The sequence below is a fragment of the Schistocerca piceifrons genome, chromosome 4 (genome assembly GCF_021461385.2).
Source record: "Schistocerca piceifrons isolate TAMUIC-IGC-003096 chromosome 4, iqSchPice1.1, whole genome shotgun sequence".
Taxonomy (NCBI): domain Eukaryota; kingdom Metazoa; phylum Arthropoda; class Insecta; order Orthoptera; family Acrididae; genus Schistocerca; species Schistocerca piceifrons.
In genome coordinates this window covers 589825975-589849115 of record NC_060141.1, presented here as the reverse complement: position 1 = coordinate 589849115, position 23141 = coordinate 589825975, and the positions used below count along the sequence as shown (strand labels likewise).

Genomic DNA, 23141 nt, shown 5'->3' with positions numbered 1-23141 from the left:
AGTAATCTGCAATAAAAGACGGGGTTACCCATTAAAGATTTCAAGGTTGCACTCTGCCACCCACGCAAGGATTTGGGTGGGAGTCGAGTGTGGCATCATTGGATGCCCCCTCCGAAAGAAACAAATTGGAATTATAACTTGTTTTGATTCGATGTCGAGGTTTCCAGGTATTTGAATGTATTCAGTTAAAATGACTACTGCCCGCCGCGACATTGGATACCGCGTGTTGGTGTTGAGGGCACGTGACGCGGTAACAAAAGTGTGTAATCGGGGCAGACACGGAAGGGGGATCACCCTAGCCAAGATATGGGGAAATCAGTTGAGATAAGTGACTTTGACAAAGGGCAGATTATTATTATTCAGAGCCTTTGAACGGGTATCTCCAAAACGGCGAAGCTACCGTCGTGAGCATCTACGGAAAGAGATAGGAGGACAGTGAAATTACCACTAGGTGCTGTGTGGTTAGCCGTCCACGACTCTTCGCAGAATTTTGAGTTTGGAGGATTGTCTGCTATGTAAAGCAGTATCTCTGCCAAAAGATAGCGCAACGCTGTTCCACTCACATATGTTTCGGAGCACACCGTTCATTGTAGAACATGGAACTCCGCAGCAGACTGCAGCCTCCCATTCCTCCCACTTCCCCGCCCCCTCCTATGTGATCGCATATTGCCCCAGTGACATCGTCAATTACGATTGCAGTGGGGACGGGACCTTCGGGATTCGACCGTCGATCAATGGAAACGTGTCGGCTTCTGGTGAATCACATTTATGCTACACTAGGTCGATGGTCGTTTCCACAAACGCAGTAATCGAGGCGAACGGCTTAGCCGAGCGGTCTCGGGCGCTGCAGTCATGGACTGTGCGGCTGGTCCCAGCGGAGGTTCGAGTCCTCCCTCGGACATGGGTGTGTGTCCAGAATGATGGGTGTGTGTGTTTGTCCTTAGGATAACTTAGGTTAAGTAGTGTGTACGCTTAGAGACTGATGACCTTAGCAGTTGAGTCCCGTAAGATTTCACACACATTTGAACATTTTTGAGGTGAACGGCGGCTCGAAACGTGCAGCGCGCCACAGACGCTGGCTGATGGGAGCAGGGCAAGATGTCGACATCCTAGGTCACCAGCAACAAGTGGTCGTGCGTTGTCTTGCTGAAAACTGGTGTCTACAGTGTTGTGCAGAAAGCGTATAGCTACGCATCAAAGGCTGTCATTCACGCGGGTCACAGTGGCCACAGTGCCCTGGACACGCACCAGCTGCGATTTGTGGTTGTACCCAAGAGCACCCCACACCAAGAGGCCTTGAGTTGGCGCTTACATCTTTTGCGAATGCAGTCACTGTGACTAATAGTTAGGTTAAGAGAAAAATGGACAAGGATCGTGGGTGGCAGAAGTGAGTCAAATACCGCTCGGCAAAATGTGGATAATGCATTCTGAATTGATCTGATGCTGAGCAGACTTTTAGTGATAATCTATAGAAGTTTCTCATTATAGGTGCAGCTGAGAGCAAGTGGCGATCGAGATCTGTACGCCCTGACAAGGCCGGAGGAGCAGTACTTTTCCTCCACTTTCATGGGACCTATGGTAGTAATTAAAGACACGCTGACAGCTGCGAACCACCTGCATCCCGTCATGCTTCATGTGTTCCCCGATGTTGATGTTATCACAATTTTAATACAGCACAATACAGGCTACAACAGACAATGAATTTTCAGGTCTTGTAACGGGCACGGCCCGAATACCAATGATTTGGAAAAAAAAAAGTCCCATAGTGTTTACAATGTCAGCTTTTCCTGCTAGCACTGCAATTAAGGTCTCGTACTTTGAACTGGAATGTAGGTGTATCTACTCACGTGACCAAGACAGTCCCCGCTACGGCCGAGTTTACGGATCGCTTTCTCATGTTACAGCTGGAGCTGCTGCAAGCGGAACTGTCTACTAAACAAATACTGTCGCCAGCACTCTGTTTCTGCACCACTGTATATTACCACCAGGTAGAAAGACTAGGAGGAGAGATGTTGCACCGCTGAGGTGAGCCAGCTTGCAGAAAAGAGCGAGCGAGCCCCGCGGCGGGCGGCGGGCAGCGCGGGCAGTTATTTATGGAAGACCCGCCGGATTGGCCGCTCTCGCGGCCGGCGCCGACCACTTAATAACTCGGCCCGCCACCGCGTAATCACCAGACCGCCGGCCGGCCATCCCCTCTGTTTTGTTTTCCGGTTATAAATTAACCTCGTAAGAATTAATAACAGTTTTTAACGGCGCCCTGACGGACCGGCTAACGTGCTGCGGTCTTAATCTGCGCAGGACCGCGGCCGTACCACCGCGTCACGTGTTTATCTAAAGCGGGAATCGCCTGCCGCCATTACGTAGCTGCAGCAGCAGCGGCAGCACCACACACACACTTCCAATAAGGCGGGCCGAGATGCGCGTGGAATTTACAATGGCGAGAGAGCGGCCACCTCTTTTTGCGCCTCTGGAGAACGCTGCCCCGCCACGCTGGGGGAGCACACATTAATTTTTGCGAGCCGTGGAAGCCGAGCGTCGGCGCCCGCGTAAACGCTACCCGCTAAGCACGCGCGCGCCGGCGCACACTACCTACCTGCCCAAATCGCCGGTAGAAAATTGCCGCAGGCTTGGCGCTTCCCCGCGGGTCAACGATCGCGACTGCGCCAGGGGAACGTGTGCGGCGGTCAAGGCTAGGCTGCTGAACCAGTTCCGGATCACGTTACGTGTCGGGGGATATCTCGCGTCGGACCTCTACCGTGCCCTTGCGCTTCTCATTGCCGTAAACGACCTTAGAAAGATATTCATTGCTGCAGATTGTAAAAATTATACTGGGAACGAAATTTGCTCCACCAAACTTCTCCTATCCCTCACTGACCTTCTCTTTCTCCCCCCCCCCCCCTCCCCTCTTCCCTCTCCCCCTCTCTCCTACACACACGCAAATACACCACTTCCCTTCTCTAAAAGTTCGATTGGACTGTGTATTCTGACGTCACTTGTCTTGCAGTCAGGACATCTGCATTTGCGTGATTACTCTAAAGTTCACGCCGCATGATGTTATTTCTAAAATAAATCTCGCAATGCAAAAAGAGAAAGAAGGTCACCTGTCAATTATGGATGCAGAGATAGAGCTCGCACAAGATAACTTGACTCCTGCACAAAAACGCATTGACGTTCTCAACGCTGGGCAAGTCCACCTCTCCGTTCGGAGTGGACGGCCAATTTTCTGTCACCTGCTGAGCTGCGTGCTTTGCCGTATGGCTGAAACATTCTCCCCCTGCACTGCAGAAACAGGTGTACGCAGTGACACCTGTGCAGCAGTCTTCCTGACTATTTTAAAGACGCTATTCAGTAAAAAAATACGATTATCTCTCTTCTCATAGCCTTATTTGTCAACTTGTCTCCTGATCTGGCGGGGCAGGGCAAAAGGCTGACATCCTATGACACCAGTAACAAGTCGTCCTGCATTGTCATGCTGAAAACTGGCGTCTAGAGTGTTGTGCAGAGTCCGCAGCTCGTGGTTCTCGCTTCCCGCGCGCGGGTTCGCGGGTTCGATTCCCGGCGAGGTCAGGGATTTTCTCTGCCTCGTGACGACTAGGTGTTGTGTGATGTCCTTAGGTTAGTTAGGTTTAAGTAGTTCTAAGTTCTAGGGGACTGGTGACCATAGATGTTAAGTCCCATAGTGCTCAGAGCCATTTGAATCATTTGTTGTGCAGAAAGCGTATAGCTGCGCATCAAAGGATGTCATTCACGCGGGTCACAGTGGCCACAGTGCCTTGGCAACGGACCAGCTGCGATTTGTGGTTGTACCCAATAGCACCCCACACCAAGAGGCCTTCAGTTAGCGCTTATGTCTTGTGCGAATGCAATCACTATGATGCCGCTTCATTTGTCTACGGCGAAAAGAAATGCAGCAATCATTTTCAAACAAACAGAACCTGAATTCGTCCGAAAACGTTACATAAAGCCATTCCTGTCCCCAGTGGCGTCGTTCCATACATCATTGCCATCTCGTATGTTTTTGCTCATTCGTCAAAGGGAGGGGAGAAGTGCGAAGGTAAACCTGTGGTGCTCACTGTATGAAATGATTGAGAATGTAGTAACATTTACTAAAAACATTTATTTTTCAAAAGAAAAAACAGACATTAATTATAGTTATTGACTGAATACTGTGAACAACTAACAGTTGGGTTAAGAGAACAATGGATAAGGATCCTGGGTGGCAGAAGTGAGTCATGTACTCTGGCACTAAAAATGTGGATAACTCATTTTAAAAATGGCTCAAACGGCTCTGGGCACTAGTGGACTTAACATCTGAGGTCATCAGTCCCCTAGACTTAGAACTACTTAAACCTAACAAACCTAAGGACATCACACACATCCATGCCCGAGGGAGGATTCTAAATGGTTCAAATGGCTCTGTGCACTATGGGACTGAACTTCTAAGGACATCAGTTCCCTAGAACTTAGAACTACTTAAACCTAACTAACCTAAGCACACCACACACATCGATGTCCGAGGCAGGATTCGAACCTGCGACTGTAGCAGCAGCGCGGTTCCGGACTGTAGTGCCTAGAACCGCTCGGCCACAGCAGCCGGCTTAAACGCATTCTGAATTGATCTGATGCTGAACAGACTTTGATTGATAATCTACAGAAGTTTCTCAATATAGGTGCAGATGAGAGCAAGTGGCGATTGAGATCTGTACGCCCTGACAAGGCCGGAGCAGTAGTACGTTTCCCTGTTTGCTTCATGTGGCGATGTAAATTACAGCTGGCGAGAACGGCGTGGCGAGACATTGAGGCAGCACCTGTGAATCGGACATACATGTTCATTGGTCATACTAAGGACCAATTTGGCTCACTTATACAACAGAGCGCACAAGGAACGTCGAGACTGGTAAACGAAAAACGAATAAGTGTGCCCTCGGCAAACGAGTAGTCCGAGACGCTTTAAGCCACACTATTGGTACACTACGAACTTCACCATTCAGTGTAACTGCTTGTAAGTGAAGTCAGTCTCGGGACAGGTCCCAAGCACCAACCACACATGCCAGAGCTTCTGCCAGAAGCTGCTTCCAGACCAAAGTCCAGTAGCCGAGTGCTCTGCACCTCTCCAGATAAAAAAAAAAAAAAAAAAAAAAAAAAAAAAAAAAAAAAAAAAAATATCCGTTTCCCACGAAGTACACGAACGACTCCACCTTGCATGGGGGCTTAATTATTTGTAATGAAAATATTTTTTAAATTTTTTGTAGCTGTGTGTCCGATTACGCTGTTTCGTAAACGGTTGGCCCTGACTAGTATTATTACGCTATCTGACTGCAAAGAACAACAACAAAGAATGAAATGAAAATTTTCGTTAACACAATTAATTAATTGAGTCCCCAGCAACTATGAAACCTACGAAACCAAAGCACAAGTATAACTGTTCTGTATGTGGAAGTATGACTCAACGCACATCTGGCACGGTTCTTCTTCAACAAGACAAGAATTTTTAAATACCAATTTTACTGACGTGATAAAAGAAAATTGCAAATACTATAATTGCGCAAGAAAGCAGAATTAAACTCTAATACAAGAACACACGCCAGATGCTTTGTTGACTGAACCTGTAATGACGCATTATTTAGGACACTGAAATAAAAAGAAACGGAGTTTGTTACCTCATTTATATTGATGAAAATCACTCTAATCCTTACATTATATCTCACACCGACTCTCTACTATCACATCTCAACCAGAACTCTCCAATATCACATCTCAGCAAGCACTGCCTACTAGCACATCTCAACAAACACTCTCTGCTACAACATCTCAGCACAGACTACCCCGAGTCCTCGACAGACACTGACTACTACGAGCTCTCTACAAGCACTGACTTCTACGAGTTCTCTCCAAGCACTGTGGAGGCGGCAGAATAATACTCTTTGGCGCAATCTCTGGCGCAGTGGCTCACTGTAGCCACCTTTCAACCTTCACCCCATCTTGAGCCAATCACAGGGCTTTAGAGGCGCTAAATCTCCCCTCCTACACGCCAGCACAAACTCATGTTGAACCAGCGCAAGAGTTAAGAAACCTACATCTCTGAACAAAAAGAAACCACCAATTACTGGCTTTTTTAAGTTTTCGCAGAGGGGAGGATGGTTTTCTCCAAGGTCGTGTCACTTCCCGTGGCAACAAGTGAACAGATATGATCTTAAAGATCTTCATCTAACTCGCCTGTGTCTTGAAGCATGTTAGTCTTAGCTATGAGGCGTAATAAAACTTCTGTCTCTAAACATTTCAGACGCCGGAGTTTCTTATACAACTGATGTGGCCGATGGAAGTGTGTCACCGGCCTATTTGCAGTATCGGCGAACACGAAAACTTGTGAATTTTAATTACGTGTGAATAGAACTGGGGAGAAGAGAAATTTGTGGCACAACTTGACTAGGAGAAGGGATCGCTTGGTAGGACTTATTCTGAGGCATGAAGGGATCACTAATTTACTATTGGAGGGCAGCGTGGAGGGTAAAAATCGTAGAGGGAGACCAAGAGATGAATACATTAAGCAGATTCAGAAGGATGCAGGTTGCAGTAGGTACTGGGAGATGAAGAAGCTTGCACAGGAGAGAGTAGCATGGAGAGCTGCATCAAACCAGTCTATGGACTGAAGACCACAACAACAGCAGGCTGTTTACAGTACACTGTCCATTCCGTGTCTTCGAGGCTTAAAACGATACGAAATGTAATAACTTATACAGTATTTTTTTTAGTAATCAACGTTCTACATCTACATCTACATCTACATCCATAGTCCGCAAGCCACCTGACGGTGTGTGGCGGAGGGTACCTTGAGTACCTCTATCGGTTCTCCCTTCTATTCCAGTCCTGTATTGTTCGTGGAAAGAAGGATTGTCGGTATGCCTCTGTGTGAGCTCTGATCTCTTTGATTTTATCCTCATGGTCTCTTCGCGAGATATACGTTGGAGGGAGCAATATACTGCTTGACTCCTCGGTGAAGGTATCTTCTCGAAACTTCAACAAAAGCCCGTACCGAGCTACTGAGCGTCTCTTCTGCAGAGTCTTCCACTGGAGTTTATCTATCATCTCCGTAACGCTTTCGCGATTACTAAATTATCCTGTAACGAAGCGCGCTGCTGTCCGTTGGATCTTCTCTATCTCTTCTATCAACCCTATCTGGTACGGATCCCACACTGCTGAGCAATATTCAAGCAGTGGGTGAACAAGCGTAGTGTAACCTACTTGCAGCGGTGTACCGTAGGTCTCTAGAAGAGCGTAGCGTTCCAAAGGATTGGAAAAGGGCACAGGTCATCCCCGTTTTCGAGAAGGGACGTCGAAAATATGTGCAAAACTATAGACCTATATCTCTAACGTCTATCAGTTGCAGAGTTATGGAACACGTATTATGTTCGAGTATAATGACTTTTCTAGAGACGAGAAATCTACTCTGTAGGAATCGGCATGGGTTTCGAAAAAGACGATCGTGTGAAACCCAGCTCGCGCTATTCGTCCACGAGACTCAGAGGGCCATGGACACGGGTTCCCAGGTAGATGCCGTGTTTCTTGACTTCCGCAAGGCGTTCGATACAGTTCCCGACAGTCATTTAATGAACAAAGTAAGAGCATATGGACTATCAGACCAATTGTGTGATTGGATTGAAGAGTTCCTAGATAACAGATTCTCAATGGAGAGAAGTCTTCCGGAATGATTTCAGGTGTGCCGCAGGGCAGTGTCGTAGGACCGTTGCTATTCACAATGTACATAAATGACCTTGTGGATGACATCGGAAGTTCACTGAGGCTTTTTGCGGATGATGCTGAGGTATATCGGGAGGTTGTAACAATGGAAAATTGTGCTGAAATGCAGGGCAAGTTCCTTCGCATACTCTGTGTAAAATCGAACTGGTATCCCATCAGGTCCAGCGGCCTTTCCTCTTTTGAGCGATTTTAATTGTTGCGTTGGTATCGAGACTTTAAAAGTCACGCTAAAACGGCGATAACTTAACGACTGAGATTGACCTTCCTGACGTCCGAGTTACAAACCGGCTGGTTACGGGGGGAGACGACGCGGCAGACAAAGGCGTATCCCAGGCGGTCACGCGGCCAGCAGCGACGCGGCTTGAGGAATTCGTCCCGCAAGGCCGTTCACGGGGAACGGGCCGCGTCGTTTGCTTATCAGAGTGCGGGGAGGCAGAGCGGCGGAGCCCGGAAACGGCGCCGGCCGCCCGCTTTACGAGGCCGGCAGGCCCGGCCGCCACCCGCCGCGGCCCGTCGCAGCGCGGCCACCCACGAGAGGCCATTTCACGGGCCGCGGCCGTGCCGCTGTTCCGCCCACATTGGACACGCCGAGCCGAGCCGCGCCGCGCCGCCGCAGGCACCGCCGTTTGCCGTTCTGTGTCGCCTGGCGCCGCCGCGGTCTCAGCGGCGGCGGTCACCTCTGCGCCACTCTCCAGTTCCCACATTGCGGAAGGACGCTGCTGGTAGCACTTGCACAGTCTGGTCTCAACACACTCGCACTTCCGCCTGTGGTGAGAATGGCACCTGAACACGTGCTCTAGGAAATACACAGAAGCGCCAATGAAAAAAAAAAAAAGTGTCTGGCCCAGCAGTTAGATCGGTTACTGCTGCCCCAATGGCAGGTTATCATGATTTAAGTGAGCTTGAGCGTGGTGCTATGATCAGTGCAAGAACGAAGGGACGCAGCATCTCCGAGATAAAGACGAAGTACGACCATTTCGCGAGTGTACCGTCAATATCAGGAATCCGGTAAAACACCAAATCTCCGACTTCGCTGCGGCCGGAAAAAGGTCCTGTAAGAACAGGGCTAACGACGCCTGAAGAGAATCTGTGGGTAGGCTGTTTAGGTTTTTACATTGGTAACGCCACGTAGTGCTCTGTATATGTAAGTAGGCTGTTTACGTTTTTATATTGGTAACGCCACGTAGCGCTCTGTATGAAAATCACTGACTGTGCTCTGTGCAGTCTGTGGCTCGTTAGCATTGTTGTAATATTCGCTATTGTAGTGTTGGGCAGTTGGATGTGAACAGCGAGTAGCGTTGCGCAGTTGGAGGTGAGCCGTCAGCAGTGGTGGATGTGGGGAGAGAGATGGCGGAGTTTTGAGAGCGGATGATCTGGACGTGTGTCCATCAGAGACAGTAAATTTGTAAGACTGGATGTCATGAACTGATATATATATGTATTATGACTTTTGAACACTATTAAGGTAAATACTTTGTTTGTTCTTTATCAAAATCTTTCAATTGCTAACTGTGCCTATCAGTAGTTAGTGACTTCAGTAGTTCGAATCTTTTATTTAGCTGGCAGTATTGGGGCTCGCTGTATTGCAGTAGTTTGAGTAACGAAGATTTTTGTGAGGTAAGTGATTCATGAAAGGTATAGGTTATTGTTAGTCAGGGCCATTCTTTTGTAGCGATTATTAAAAGTCAGATTGCGTTGCTCTAAAAATATTGTGTGTCAATTTAGTGTTGAACAGAATAAATAAAGAGAGTAATGTCTGAGTACGTTCAGTTTTGCTCAGCTGTTTGAAAAGCAAATAATGTAAGAGGTTTATCAGCACAGTCATTCATAAATTTTTCTAAGGGGACGTTTCTAATCGTTCAACGGGACAGAAGTGGATTGCATTGCTGGGCCATCGACAAGTGTCTGCGTGCGAAGCAATTAACGAAACATCATCGATACGGTCTTTAAAAAAAATGGCTCTGAGCACTATGCGACTTAACGTCTGAGGTCATCAGTCTCCTAGAACTTACAACTACTTAAAGCTAACTATCCTAAGGACAGCCGACCGGAGTGGTCGAGCGGTTCTAGGCGCTTCAGTCTGGAACCGCGACGTTAGTTAGGTTTAAGTAGTTCTAAGTTCTAGGGGACTGATGACCTCTGAAGTTAAGTCCCATACTGCTCAGAGCCATTTAACTTAAGGACATCACACACATACATGCCCGAGACAGGATTCGAACCTGCGACCGTAGCGGTCGCTCGGTTCCAGACTGTAGCGCCCAGAACCGCTCGGCCACTCCGGCCGGCGATATGGGCTTACAGAGTCGAAACATGTTGCCTTGTCGGACGAGTCTCGTTTCATTTCGTATCGAGCGGATGGACGTGTACGGGTATGGAGACAACCTCATGAACCATGGACCCTGCATGTCAGCAGGCGAATGTTCAAGCTGGTTGAGCCTCTACAGTGGTGTAGGGCGTGTGCGATATGGGACTCCTGATACGTCTAGATACGACTCTGAGAAGTGACACATACGTAAGCATCCTGTCTGATCACCTGCATCCGTCCACGTCCAGAATTGCTACGGGGTGGGTCCAGGAAGATTGTTCTGAGTTTAAACACATCCGCTGGCCACCAAACTCCCCAGACGTGAACATTATTGAGCATATATGGGATGCCTTGCAACGTGCTGTTCAGAAGAGATCTTCACCCTGTGACACTCTTACAGATGTATGGACAGCCCTACAGGATTCATGGTGTCAGTTCCCTCCAGCACTATTTAGACATTAGTCGAGTCCCTGCCATGTCGTGTTGCGACACTTCTGGGTGCTCGCGAAGACAATACACTTTATTAGGCAGGTGTATCAGTTTCTTTGGCTCAAGACTGAGGTTAGGGAACCACGACATAGGGGAGTTAGTGCGCAGACAGGACAACTGGAACTCTACGAACAACGTCGCCGACGAAGCATCGCGAGCACTACATGCGGCATACAAATTGGAGAGACCATATCCTAGAATAATACAGGCTCCACATCTGACAGATGATCAATACATAGTAAACGGCACAGGTACAAAAACAGACTCTGACTCGGATGCCATACCACACACAGGAAGTGAATACGAGATACACGTACAAACGTAGTAAAAGTAAGCTAAAGTTCTCCAGCACTAAATAGAATCAGCGTAAAAATATAACTCTCAATGTACTTGGTTGTCATTTCATTTCGCAACACATAGCAACATCTGAAGATGTGACATTTCTTCTTCCTTCGCTGCATCAGATGTGACTGTCTCGACGTTTTTATCGCGTCCTCGCATCTGATGCACCTGAGTATGACAGTGTCTTCACTGCTTCCTTAAGTTTGGAAATACTTTATAACCTAGTTAATCAATACATTATTAACTGTTACCACAGTCAAGACAACATATGTAACAAATGTGTACAAAACACACAGAAGGTATAAAGGAAAGAACTCTCATGTCGTGTCCAGTACTTACACAGCTATATAAACAGTTACCTAAAGAAAGGAGAATGCCTCTCCAGTAGACGACCATAATGGTTGTAGCTAATAGAAGGCCAGTTACACAATAAAACCTACCTATTTCAAACAATTATGTGGTGGCCACAGTCTTGCCATATCCAGATACAACGGCAGTGGCTTTATTATTATAGTTAGTCAAATCCCTGCAATATTTTTGAAACACGGATTTTTTTCCTTCTGTATCAATCCTGAAATGTAACTAAACCTTATTTTACGCTTTACAAGCAAACTCTATTTGGTGAACCCAATAAAATTTAACATCCCATGTGATCAAGTCTGTTAGACTGTTTAGAAGCACAAACGGACCGTTCATATTCGTTGAGAGTTTTTGTTCTGGATACTGCGACACAGTGAATAGAATTTATCATTTGTAATAAATCTTGGCTATTGAAGTTCTTTTGCTTCCTTCCTGCTGCCGAGCTGCTGTAAGACCCGTTTGTCGCAATTTCCAGCCGCCTCTTTGCGAGTCAGTCAACAGACGCAATATGAAGAGCTCTCGGGCGCCTACGGAGAGCCGTTCCTTTCAGATTTTTAGAGGGAGGCAAAGGAAAACCATGCTGCAATCTGCAACAAGTTTTTGAGGATCAAGCGAGAAAGGTGAGCATCGTATAATACATCTCAGGACATCATAAAAACTACGCTTCCGTGGCAAATACGGAAAAGTCGTCTTTCTTCTAAATATGGTACTAAAGGATCTCCCTTTAAAAAAGAGAGAGAAAAACGGAATGGTAAGGAATTAAACCCATTCCGGATAAATGTATGCGTTAGCCGTGATGTTCCAGTAGCTATCAAGACTCCAGGGAGTGGCATGGAAGATGGTGGAAATATCCACATAGGTACTGCAATAAAGAAATTATGACACCCGATGCCGATAAGTAACAATCGAAGCTGGTAGTACATGATTTTTGGTAAGTGATAGCCGGCAACTGTGGCCTAGCGGTTCTAGGTGCTTCAGTCCGGAACCGCACTGCTGTACGGTCGCAGGTTCGAATCCTGCCTCGGGCATGGATGTGTGTGATGTCCTTAGGTTAGTTAGGCTTAAGTAGTTCTAAGTCTAGGGGACTGATGATCTCAGATGTTAAGTCCCATAGAGCTCAGAGCCATTTGAACCGTTTGAGAAGTGATAGCGTTATTCAAAAATTGTGCTAGTAAGTGATACGCAGAAGGCGCAAGCTTTTGCCGTACTAATAGCCCTCAAAACACTTTAGAGATTGAAATTACAATGAATACCCTTAGCTGCATGCAGGCGTTGATATAAGTCAACGGGGACAGTTGAAAATGTGTGCCCCGACCGGGACTCGAACCCGTGATCTCCTAACGAGCTGCATGGTCGCCGATGGTATCTGTTCTTTCTGACATGTCCGAAAGAACAGATACCATCTTAATATATATATACTTCAGAGATTGTGTGAATAGAGAATAAAGGGGGAAACATCAAATTATCAGTAGTTATACAAGTAAATGAAGTTCAAGATACTAGATACATCGATCTTTACTTCTTTAAATCTGTTTGCTACTGAAAACCAAACAAACTTTGTTCTACTCACATTCACTTCATCAATCCTCGAAAATAGGTTGGTTATGAGAAATTATTAGTGGAAGGAAGCGTGGTTTGTTCGCTTTTCCCTCTTCAGTATGCAGTTTTTATGCCAAGGTAAGGTAGAAGAACTGATTAACATTTTAAAATAACTTTTCAGATTATGCCATTTTTTAAATTCTTACAAGAAGTTTTTTTTTAATTGTACACTACCTCAGAAAAAAGTGAAGCAGCCAGAAGACATGGTCGGACGTGAGTGTAAATTCGTAAAAGTACGCACCATCAGCGGGTATGTAGATGATTAGCTGCAATTCTGTGACAGGTACCACGGTCACGAGAGTGCATTAGCGTTATTCATGTTTAATATTGTTACCAGACGTGGTACGGCATGAACAACGTCAGCTTTTGAGTGATTACTGTGAAGGAAACGGAGATCAATCGTACTCGTGGGAGACAGCGTTATCAGCATCTGTCAGTGTTTGAAAGAGGCTTCATCGTTGTCCTCAATTTGTCCAAGTGGTCGTATCCCGCAGTATCCAGGTTTGTGGTGTAATATACCTAAAGGCACATCAAATCTGCGCAGACAGATCGCTGCGTGTGGACAGAAGATTTGCACCAACCTGAGGTGTGTGCAAACCTGGAAGTTGGAGTTGGAGGTTTGAGCGAAACCTCTCAAATCTGTGGGTTCAAACCAAATCTGCGCAGACAAGTTGGAGCGTGTGGACAGGAGATCGCCACAAATCTGGCGCGAAACAGCTGTTTGCTCAGTCAAGTGTTTGTATTTGTGCGCACAGGGCATTAAAATGGCTGACACTCGTCAGTGTTCTCGAGAGTTTGTTAGTGAATTCATTGAAATATATAGAAACCACCCATGTTTGTGGAAGATTAAAAGTAAAGAATGTAGTGACCGAGACAAAAAGACAGCAGCATACAATGCTCTAGTTGAAAAATTGCGGGCAATTGACGCGTCGGCAAACAGAGAAACGGTAATAAAAAATATAAAAAATTCGTTGCGAACTGTTTACCGAAAAGAGTTATCCAAAGTTCAGAAATCTAGAAGATCTGCTGTAGGAGTTGATCAAGTATACCAGCCAACGTTATGGTATTTTGATCTGCTTGGCTTTCTTAAGGTTTGCCCCGCAAATCTCGCAGTAAATTTACGCAAGAAATCTGCTTTCGCTTTAGCAGCCACTGTCTACACCATTTTGATCGCTTTCTCTATTTCCTGCGGTTAGTCTGAATGTTTTTTGCAACACAAGTTGCGGACAGAGACCACAACAGAACTTCCTTCATTCCTATATTTCAAAATAACTGAATTAAATTTTTGACGTTTACGGGGAGCGTAGTCGCTTGCCACTGATATTTCTTTTCTACACCGATAGATGGCGGGCGAGTAGTAGATTGGGGTTTGTGTCGTGTGAACACACCACATTTGCAGCGATCTTTTGCATGTACAGACATCTGCGCCGATGTCTGCGCAGACAGATCGTTGCGTGTGGACCGGGCTTAATACACAAAGACTTAATGAAAACTTCGATTTCCTGACGTCGTGTAGTACAATACCTCACTTTAAAATGATTGGTATTGTGGTGATTCGTGAATTTCATAATAATGACACTAAATTGGAGACTAATTAGCAAACACTATTGCAAAATAAAACAAACGACGATGTATTTTAACAAACTGTCGCATTCATTGTAGCAATGGGAAAGACTTGTATTAGTGAAAATGGTAAGAATAAAATACACGGTATTAATCAGCAACTGTAATTATTTAAATAATTGGACTTTTACAAATGTAGTTTACTCATTCAAGAAGTTATTCTGTCGCTTTCAAATGAAGGCACATATTGTAAAACGTAAGTTTAGGATGAAAACTGTAAAGAACATTCCGTCTTAATGACTTTATTAATTAAACTCGTATAGTTGTAACCAGATATACGCCTAATTATACAATTCTAGGCATCTGTTACAAATTCTGTCAATCGAAACCTGTTTCGTTTTACTCTCTTAGCTTCAATTATTGTTAGGAATGTGTGTCGTTGTGTAATTAGCGTGTATTAATTAATTTTGTGAAGTTCATTATTGTACTCATATTTAGATGGAATTTTCACATTTAAAAACATTTTTATATTATAAATTTCACATATTATTCAATTCTGTAATTTTAGACGTTTTATTCTGTGTAATCAGAACATCTTAGCTTTGGAACTTTTAATTGGAAATACGATTAAAAATATGCTGGCATTATTAAGTAATAATAGTTCAAGTGACCATCCATTATTTAGAATATGTAAACAGGGAAGCAGCGAGGCTGCTGGGTCGGGCAGTTTGAGCTGATATCTCGAAGTGCAACCTGTGTTAGTTACTTGAATATTATTTCACTAAGATTTAAAAGTGTGAAAAAGTATTTTTCTTGATTTGTGATCCGGTCAGTTGTTTTACGAAGACATACTGTACAACTCGGCCTCTTTGCAATGTGTCATGATGGATTTGATCAGCTGTTACGGACGGAAGAATAAATGTTTGAAAACTGGAACCGATCATTTTCACTGTAAACCATACACTTAATGAAGATCCAGGCAATCTATGAATATTTCAGTTATGTGGAGAAAACTATCGTTTTAACCTTCTACTTATGATTCTAGATAACATCAGACGACATGCACTTTTGATAAGTCAGTTCATCTGTCTTCGAAGTTTTGAGGATTACCTCGAACCTCCGACGGCGGGAGCCGCGCGGATCACGGCAAGGCGCCCCCTAGACCGCGCGGCTAACCCACGCGGCTTTCTTCATTACACTCTCAGTTTCTGAATCCATAACGGATGAGAGTTTTGTTTATTACCTTTTCCCCGAATACTTGGTTAGTTCGCACTCTAGGTTTTTTTTGGTTGGTTTTGGGGTTTGATGGGGGCTAAACATCGAGGTCATCAGTCCGCACTCTAGGACCTAACATGTTAAGGGTGTTGTCACGGGTATGTTAAACACTTGGTATTTGTCCCACGACCGGAACAAAAATGTCGTTACGCCATTGAGTACACAGAAGGGCTGTTCCACCACCATAACGTCCTACGACTGCCCGCGACATGCGCTACCAACACGCCGTTCGCGGTTATAGCGTGGACAGCCTCCTGTGAAGTTTTACCCACGTTTCACACAGTTTTTGAAGCTCTCACTTACTATTGCCAAGTACCGTTGATTGTCTGCAGCAACGGGAGTAAATTACGGCAAAGAAAGCTTCAGCTATGAAGTTTCATATTGTCTTGATCGCGTGCAGGTACACTGGATTACTAGTTTCCATCTTGTCTAGCTGCCATCTTCAGATCCATGGAGTACAGCTTATGAAATCATGCTGTACACTGGGGATCTGAAGATGGCAGCTTAGTCTGGTGGAAACTAGTAACACAGTGTATTGTCGGGTATTTATTGTAAATTAAGACATGGAGCGTGAGTGTCGGGATAGCGAGGCGCGTGACGACAGGCCTGTGTGACGTGTGTCGGCAGATGCTGGAGGCGGAGTACGACTGCGCGTGCCCCGGCCCGCCCCCGCAGTTCCAGCTGCCGCCCCCGCCTCTGCCGCCGCTGCTGCTGCAGGAGGCGGGCTGCAGCGCCGACCACGCGCTCTACTCCTGCGACGTCCTGCCGGTGAGTCTACTATACAACGGGTGCTGCACTGCTGGCGAGCGAGGGCGGAGCTGCGGCACCAATTAGTGTAACAATGAGAGAGCTCGTCGATGAAGTTTCGCGCCGACAGTCTTCCGACTCTATCAACAGGAGACGTCCTTTTAAAGCTCGTCTGCTATTTACGCAGACTGTGAAAGTATGGAATAAGTGGCTTTCAGAGGTTTACCTGCCGGCCGGTGTGGCCGAGCGGTTCTAGGCGCTTCAGTCTGGAACCGCGCGACCGCTACGGTCGCAGGTTCGAATCCTGCCTCGGTCGTGGATATGTTTGATGTCCTTAGGTTGGTTAGGTTTTAGTAGTTCTAAGCAATAGGGGACTAATGACCTCAGATGTTAAGTCCCATAGTGCTCAGACCCATTTGAACCATTTTTTAGAGGTTTACTGTCATTGTTCTCTAACATCACTGACCTGTAGATCTTCTGTCCAAGATTTAGGAGTTCGTCCATTATAGGTCCGCAGCTAGTGGTCTAGTGGCTAGCGTTTCTGTCTCTAGATCATGGAGTCCCGGGTTCGATTTCCGGCTGGGTTGAGGATTTTCTGTACCCGGGAAAGTGGCGAGACTGGACTGTGGAATGACTGGAAATTTGTACGGGCGCTGATAATCACACAGTCGAGTGCGCCACAAACTAAATATCGACATCATCGTACTACAGATTTTTCGTCGCTAGTAATGAATTAAGTAACCGAAGAGGACAGCGGGGAGGTACAGACCAATGAAATTTAGTAGATTCTGAACGTATTACTTTTCTAGAGGTTGGGCAATCGCTGCAAAAATTGTACAAGGTGAATAAAATCTTGTGCAATGGTTATTAAAATACTTTTATTAAAAAGTCATTGCCGGTTTCGCATCAGTAGAGATACATGTACAGGTGATCTGGGCAAGAATTAAAACATTACAGAATTACTGTGGTTGTAAAATAGATAAGTACGACTATAAAGCGTCATATATCAGTGAAAGCTGAGCTCTACAGTATTTTTAAGGTGTCATGGAAGGGGGGGGGGGGGAGGGCACAGTGATTGCTTAGAGCCAAGGCATCGTTCATCGTCAGGATGACGGAGGCAATGGAAATGGAAATGAGTGTTTGGCGTCATTGACCGGGAGGCCTCTTGCGGGGCAGGTCCGGCCTCCTTGGTGCAGGTCTTGTTACATTCGACGCCACATTGGGCGACCTGCGCAACAGATGGGGATGAAATGATGAACAGCATAACACTCAGAGCCTGAGCGGAGAAAAATCTCCGACCCAGCCGGGAATCGAACCCAGGCCCGTAGGACGGCAGTCCGTCACGCTGACCACTCAGCTATCGGGCTGGACGCGGAGGCAATATAAACTAGAGAGCCGCGCGGGGCAACCGTGCGCGGTCTTGGGCGTCATGTCACGATTCGCGCGGCTGCCCCCGTCGGAGGTTTGAATCCTCCCTCGGGCATGGGTGTGTGTATTGTCTTTAGCGTAAGTTAGATTAAGTAGTGTGTTAGCTTTAGCTTAGGGACCGATGACCGCAGCAGTTTGGTCCCATAGGACTTAGCACAAATTTGCAAATTTAAACTGTAGAGCTGGGTCGGTATTATGAGTGTATGAGGTGCCACTAGCACGAGTATCGGACCGAACCGATACTGCATACACGGTGATTCACGAAGATATGCAAATACTTTAATATGTTATTCTACAAGTAAAACTAAAGAAAAAGTTCATATAAACATAGGTCCGCAATGGTTTGGTTACGAAGTCACGGCTAATAAAATATTTTGTCTGAAATTTAGCAACTCCGCTAACATGAATCCATCTCAAAACCGTACGAGGTTAAGGTCATTTTGTTGTTACTGATCTGCTGAATGTAATGAAACATTTCCCCGACGTGTATCTGCAATAGTGGTACAGGCTCTAACAGGAAATTTTTCTAACAACTAATCCCCAAAAACAGCATTTCGGAGCAATTTCCAAAAGTAATAGCCTATAAGATACGATGTAAGATTTATTATTTATTTAGTGACCCGCCTTGTTTCTCACAGGTAGCACCAAGTTCCATGGCCGGTTGATTTCTCTGGCGTAGCTGTAATAGATTAATAACTTCCCTTGTAAATCAGTCTTTCTCTTAATGAAAACCTTATCAAGTTCCTACAGCAGTTCCTGACATTGGTCTTCACGTACAGAGAGAAAAGGGCGTAGGGGAAATTTAATTTATAATATATGTAGGCTGCATAGAACTTTACTGTACTATTCTGTGATTAAGTGAACTCAAACGGTTATGAAAAGAACTGAATTAAGCATGAATGATGGAGCCACGACGAGGCTGCGCCTGCGTACCATCACATAGCGAAGAGACTTCAAGCACGAGTGGGGTAACTGGCTGCCACTGGCCGTCCTGTATCACGGCGACGCAGGACGTTCGTGGTACGGAGCAGTGGGAGGAATGGCTCAGTGCGCGCACACCATTGGATCCGCCAGATCCAGCTTGACCGCTATCGATGACTGACAGCAACTTGCAGTTCCATTGCCAACTTTCCAACGCCCGTGGGGTGGTATCGATACATGATATCACACTCCTGACGATACAAGAATTCTTGCTCTTACGAGCAAATGTAACGCATTCATGGTTAAAGGATAACAGTGATAAGATTTGCTGATGACATTCGTATCCTCAATGAAAGAGGTAGTCTGGAGAGCCTGTTGAATTAATATAACAGTCCAATGAACGCACACTGTTGATTGAGAGTAAACTGAAGGAAATGTGAGGCTATCGACGACTGTTGAAAATGAAGTGGATTGATGAGAAATGAGGCTCTCCACAGAATCAGTTATGTGAAATATGTGTGGAAAACAATGACATAGTCGCATTATTTGTGTACTGTGTATATCTTGTCGGTGATTAGGTATATAACAGTGTTGACAGTCTACGTACGTACAACGGGCGCAAGAAACTTCATACCCGTGAAAGCGCGCCTCTTTCGTTTTGTACACAGATCTTTGGGGAGAGAGTATTTGGGTGAGAGGTCAGTGGATAATCCGATTTTTGAACTGACTTATAAGAGGACGTATTATTCAACGTGACTTTTGACCACAGTGCAGTTTGGTGTGTTTAGCATTATCAAGTAATTGCCAAAGTTGAGAGTGACAATGAGTGACATATGAAGTGCTAATACTGACTCAGAATCCCGGGCCAGTTCGTCTTCCTTCGAATCAGTTACTGCAATGCTTTTTATTTTGTTCGCACACACAAACACACACACGCACACACACACACACACACACACACACACACACACACACACATACGAGCGCGCACGCACTCACACAACAGAAGTATGTACACACGCTTACACATTGTATAACTTTTGTTAATTACTTAGTTAAATGTTCCATAGATCATTTGAATGACGCTTTTATCGAAATGATGTCCAATGAGTCAGTTTACAGTATACGTATATATGATTAGTTTTACCATTAATGAATATATTATTCATTTCTCCTGATGTAACTACACTTAAAAACCAGATTTTTTTTCACTTTCTGAGCCGTTGGTAGTGTCAATAATGGGTAATAAAGGTATTTATTTCCTGTTGCTGTTGTACGTTTTTCGCTATTATGACAGTTGAAGCATTGTCACATAAGATCTTGTAGAATTTTTTTCTAACGTGAACCATCAAGTGGAACGCTTAATGTGCATATGATCCTAAAGAAAGCCTGTGTTCCTTTCAAAAAAGAAACTACAGTCATCAACACGAATGTTCTCTTGAACACCGGAGTACTTTATTTGGCCTATTGGAGGTCCTGTTAGCGGCAATAGCCCTTGACTTCTTCCGACTTTTGAACGTGCCTACCCAGTCAGGGCTTATCGTTTAACATGAAATATACAAAACACGGTACGGCTTGGCATTTTTCGTACCACACAACTTTGCCAAAGGTGAAAGAAATGACGAGTGAGAGGATAAATGCTAATACCGACTGAGGATTCATTTCACAACCAATTCCTCTTGCTAACTGTCGCTCACACAATTTTTTTTAGTTTCGTCCAAATAAGCAGCCCCGTCCCTCTTCGTATTCCCTAGTATGTTGGTCGAATATTTCTAACTTAAGGTCTTATCTCCCTAGTACGCTACCATTAACCTAGGCCTGTTGACTGGTTGGTTGATTTGGGGGAGGGGACCAAAGAGCGAAGGCACCGGTCCCAACGGATTACGAAAGGACGAGGAAGGAAGGGGCAGTGCCCTTTCAAAGGAACCATCCCGGCATTTACCTGATAAGATTTAGAAAAATCGCGGAAAACCTAAATCAGGATGACCGGATGAGGGTTTGAACCGTCGTCCTCCCGAAAGCGAGTCCTGTGTGATAACCACTGCGCCACTTCGCTCGGTACCTAGGCATGTGACGAGCATATTATTCTAAGAGCGCCCCTTACTAACAAGGGAACCTCCCCATCGCACCCCCCCTCAGATTTAGTTACAAGTTGGCACAGTGGATAGGCCTTGAAAAACTGAATATAGATCAATCGAGAAAACAGGAAGAAGTTGTGTGGAACTATGACAAAATAAGCAAAATATACAAACTGAATAGCCCATGCGCAAGATAGGCAACATCAAGGATAGTGTGAACTCAGGAGCGCCGTGGTCCTGTGGGTAGCGTGAGCAGCTGCGGAACAAAAGGTACTTGGTTCAAGTCTTCCCTAGAGTGAAAAGTTTCCTTTTTATTTTTGCAAAGTTATGATCTGTCCGTTCGTTCATTGACGTCTCTGTTCACTGTAATAAGTTTAGTGTCTCTGTTTTGCGACCGCACCGCAAAACCGAGCGATTAGTAGACGAAAGGACGTGCCTCTCCAATGGGAACCGAAAACATTTGATCGCAAGGTCATAGGTCAACCGATTCCTCCATAGGAAAACGTCTGATATATTCTATACGACACTGGTGACGGCATGTGCGTCACATGACAGGAATATGTTGCCGACCCACCTAACTTATACACTTCGCGAATGGGTAAAAAGATTCTTCTACCTTGCCCGATTTAAGTTTTCTTGTGGAGGTGATAATCACTCCCAAAAAAAGTGATGAAAACATAAGAGTTTGTCATGTAATCCGAAAATAAAAAATTAAAATTTTCACTCGAGGGAAGGCTTGAACCAAAAAACTCTCGTTCCGCAGCTACTCACGCTGACCACGGGACCACAGCGCTCCTCAACTCAGATTTTCCTTGATACTGCCTATCTTACACATGGACTACTCAGTTTGTATATTTTGCTTATTTTTTCATAGTTCCACACAACTTCTTCCTGTTTTCTCAATTGATCCGTGTCTAGTTTTTCAAGGCCTATCCACTGTGCCAACTTATAACTAAATCTGAGAGGGGTGCGATGGGGAGGTTCCCTTGTAAGCATTATACCGATCGCATCAAACTGAGTTCTCACATCCACTAACTACGTAATTGCTTGACAGTACTAAAAATTACCCTGAGAATAGTGCACAAAAATCTAAATTACTATCTACTATTGCCTGAATTAAAATAACTTCTACTTCGAATCTTGAATAACTGGGGTAAGAGGTATGGAAGGGAAACCTGATGGGAAAGAGACGGGAAGGAAATTATGACTTCCTGCGAAAATTATGACTTTAGTCGCACAGGGCATTGCGGCAATCCTACGGCGAGAGCTGAAAATTTGTGCTGTGCCGGGCTTCGTACTTCGTATCTCTTTCCGATCCCGTTTTCTGTCCATACTTTTCGCCGCATTAAATCACCAGCGGCTTCATCGTTTGTAGTATCTGTTCTGTCTGAAATGTCCGTCGAAACAGACAATGATGGAAAAAATCGCAGTACAAAAAAATTAAGGTAGAATAAGGACATATTTAAGTGATTAACACTGCGAGATCACAGGTTAACGTAAGAGCGACATAAGCCACTGCAGATGTGAACTGCAGGTTCATTAATAACCAGCGTACGTGCCAGAATCTCGAATGAATGAATGCAAACGTGCATGCATTGTGTTGTACAGTTGCCGGATGTCAGTTTGTGGGATGGAATTCCATGCCTGTTGCGCTTGGTCGGTCCATACAGTCACGGTTAATGCTGGATGTGGATGCTGCTGGAGTTGTCGTCCGATGATATCCCTTACATGCTCGACTGGAGACGGATCTTGATGATGGAGCAATTCAAGGCTGTATGTCGACACTCTGTAGATAGTGTTGAGTTACAAAAGCGGTATGTACGCGAGCAGTATCCCGTTGGAAAACACTCTCCGGAATGCCGTTCATAAATGGCAACACAAGTCGAATCATCATCAGAAAACACAACCGATCTCCACCCCTCAATGAGCTCTCGCTTAGCACCACTGTGGTTGCAAATGGCAGTGGTCTGAGGTCAGTGGAATGTACGCTACAGGATGTTTGGCTCGGAGCTGACCTTGAAAGAACCGCTTTGTAGCAATTCCTTGTGTCACTGTGGTGGTAGCGTCTGGAAGACTTCCCCACCTAGCGAGAGCTAGGTTTGGAGAGAAGTCGATAGGGAAGATTTCTGGTTAACGTTTTGCCTCTCATCCTCTTAAACACTTAATTTACTGTTACGTCTTTCTAAGGAGTGTTCCAGTGGAGAAACATTTAGTCCGCAGCTCGTGGTAGTGCGGTAGCGTTCTCGCTTCCCGCGCCCGGGTTCCCGGGTTCGATT

General features: G+C 45.4%; 1 protein-coding gene across 1 annotated transcript in view; it reads left to right on the top strand.

Annotated features, from left to right (window-relative positions):
* LOC124796041 (protein transport protein sec31-like) overlaps nt 1-23141 on the top strand; it is a 264782-nt gene that overhangs the window by 83704 nt on the left and 157937 nt on the right. The window contains exon 2 of the mRNA XM_047260127.1: nt 16319-16459. Within this exon, the coding sequence (XP_047116083.1) occupies nt 16319-16459 (141 nt within the window). The remainder of the gene's footprint in view (nt 1-16318; nt 16460-23141) is intronic.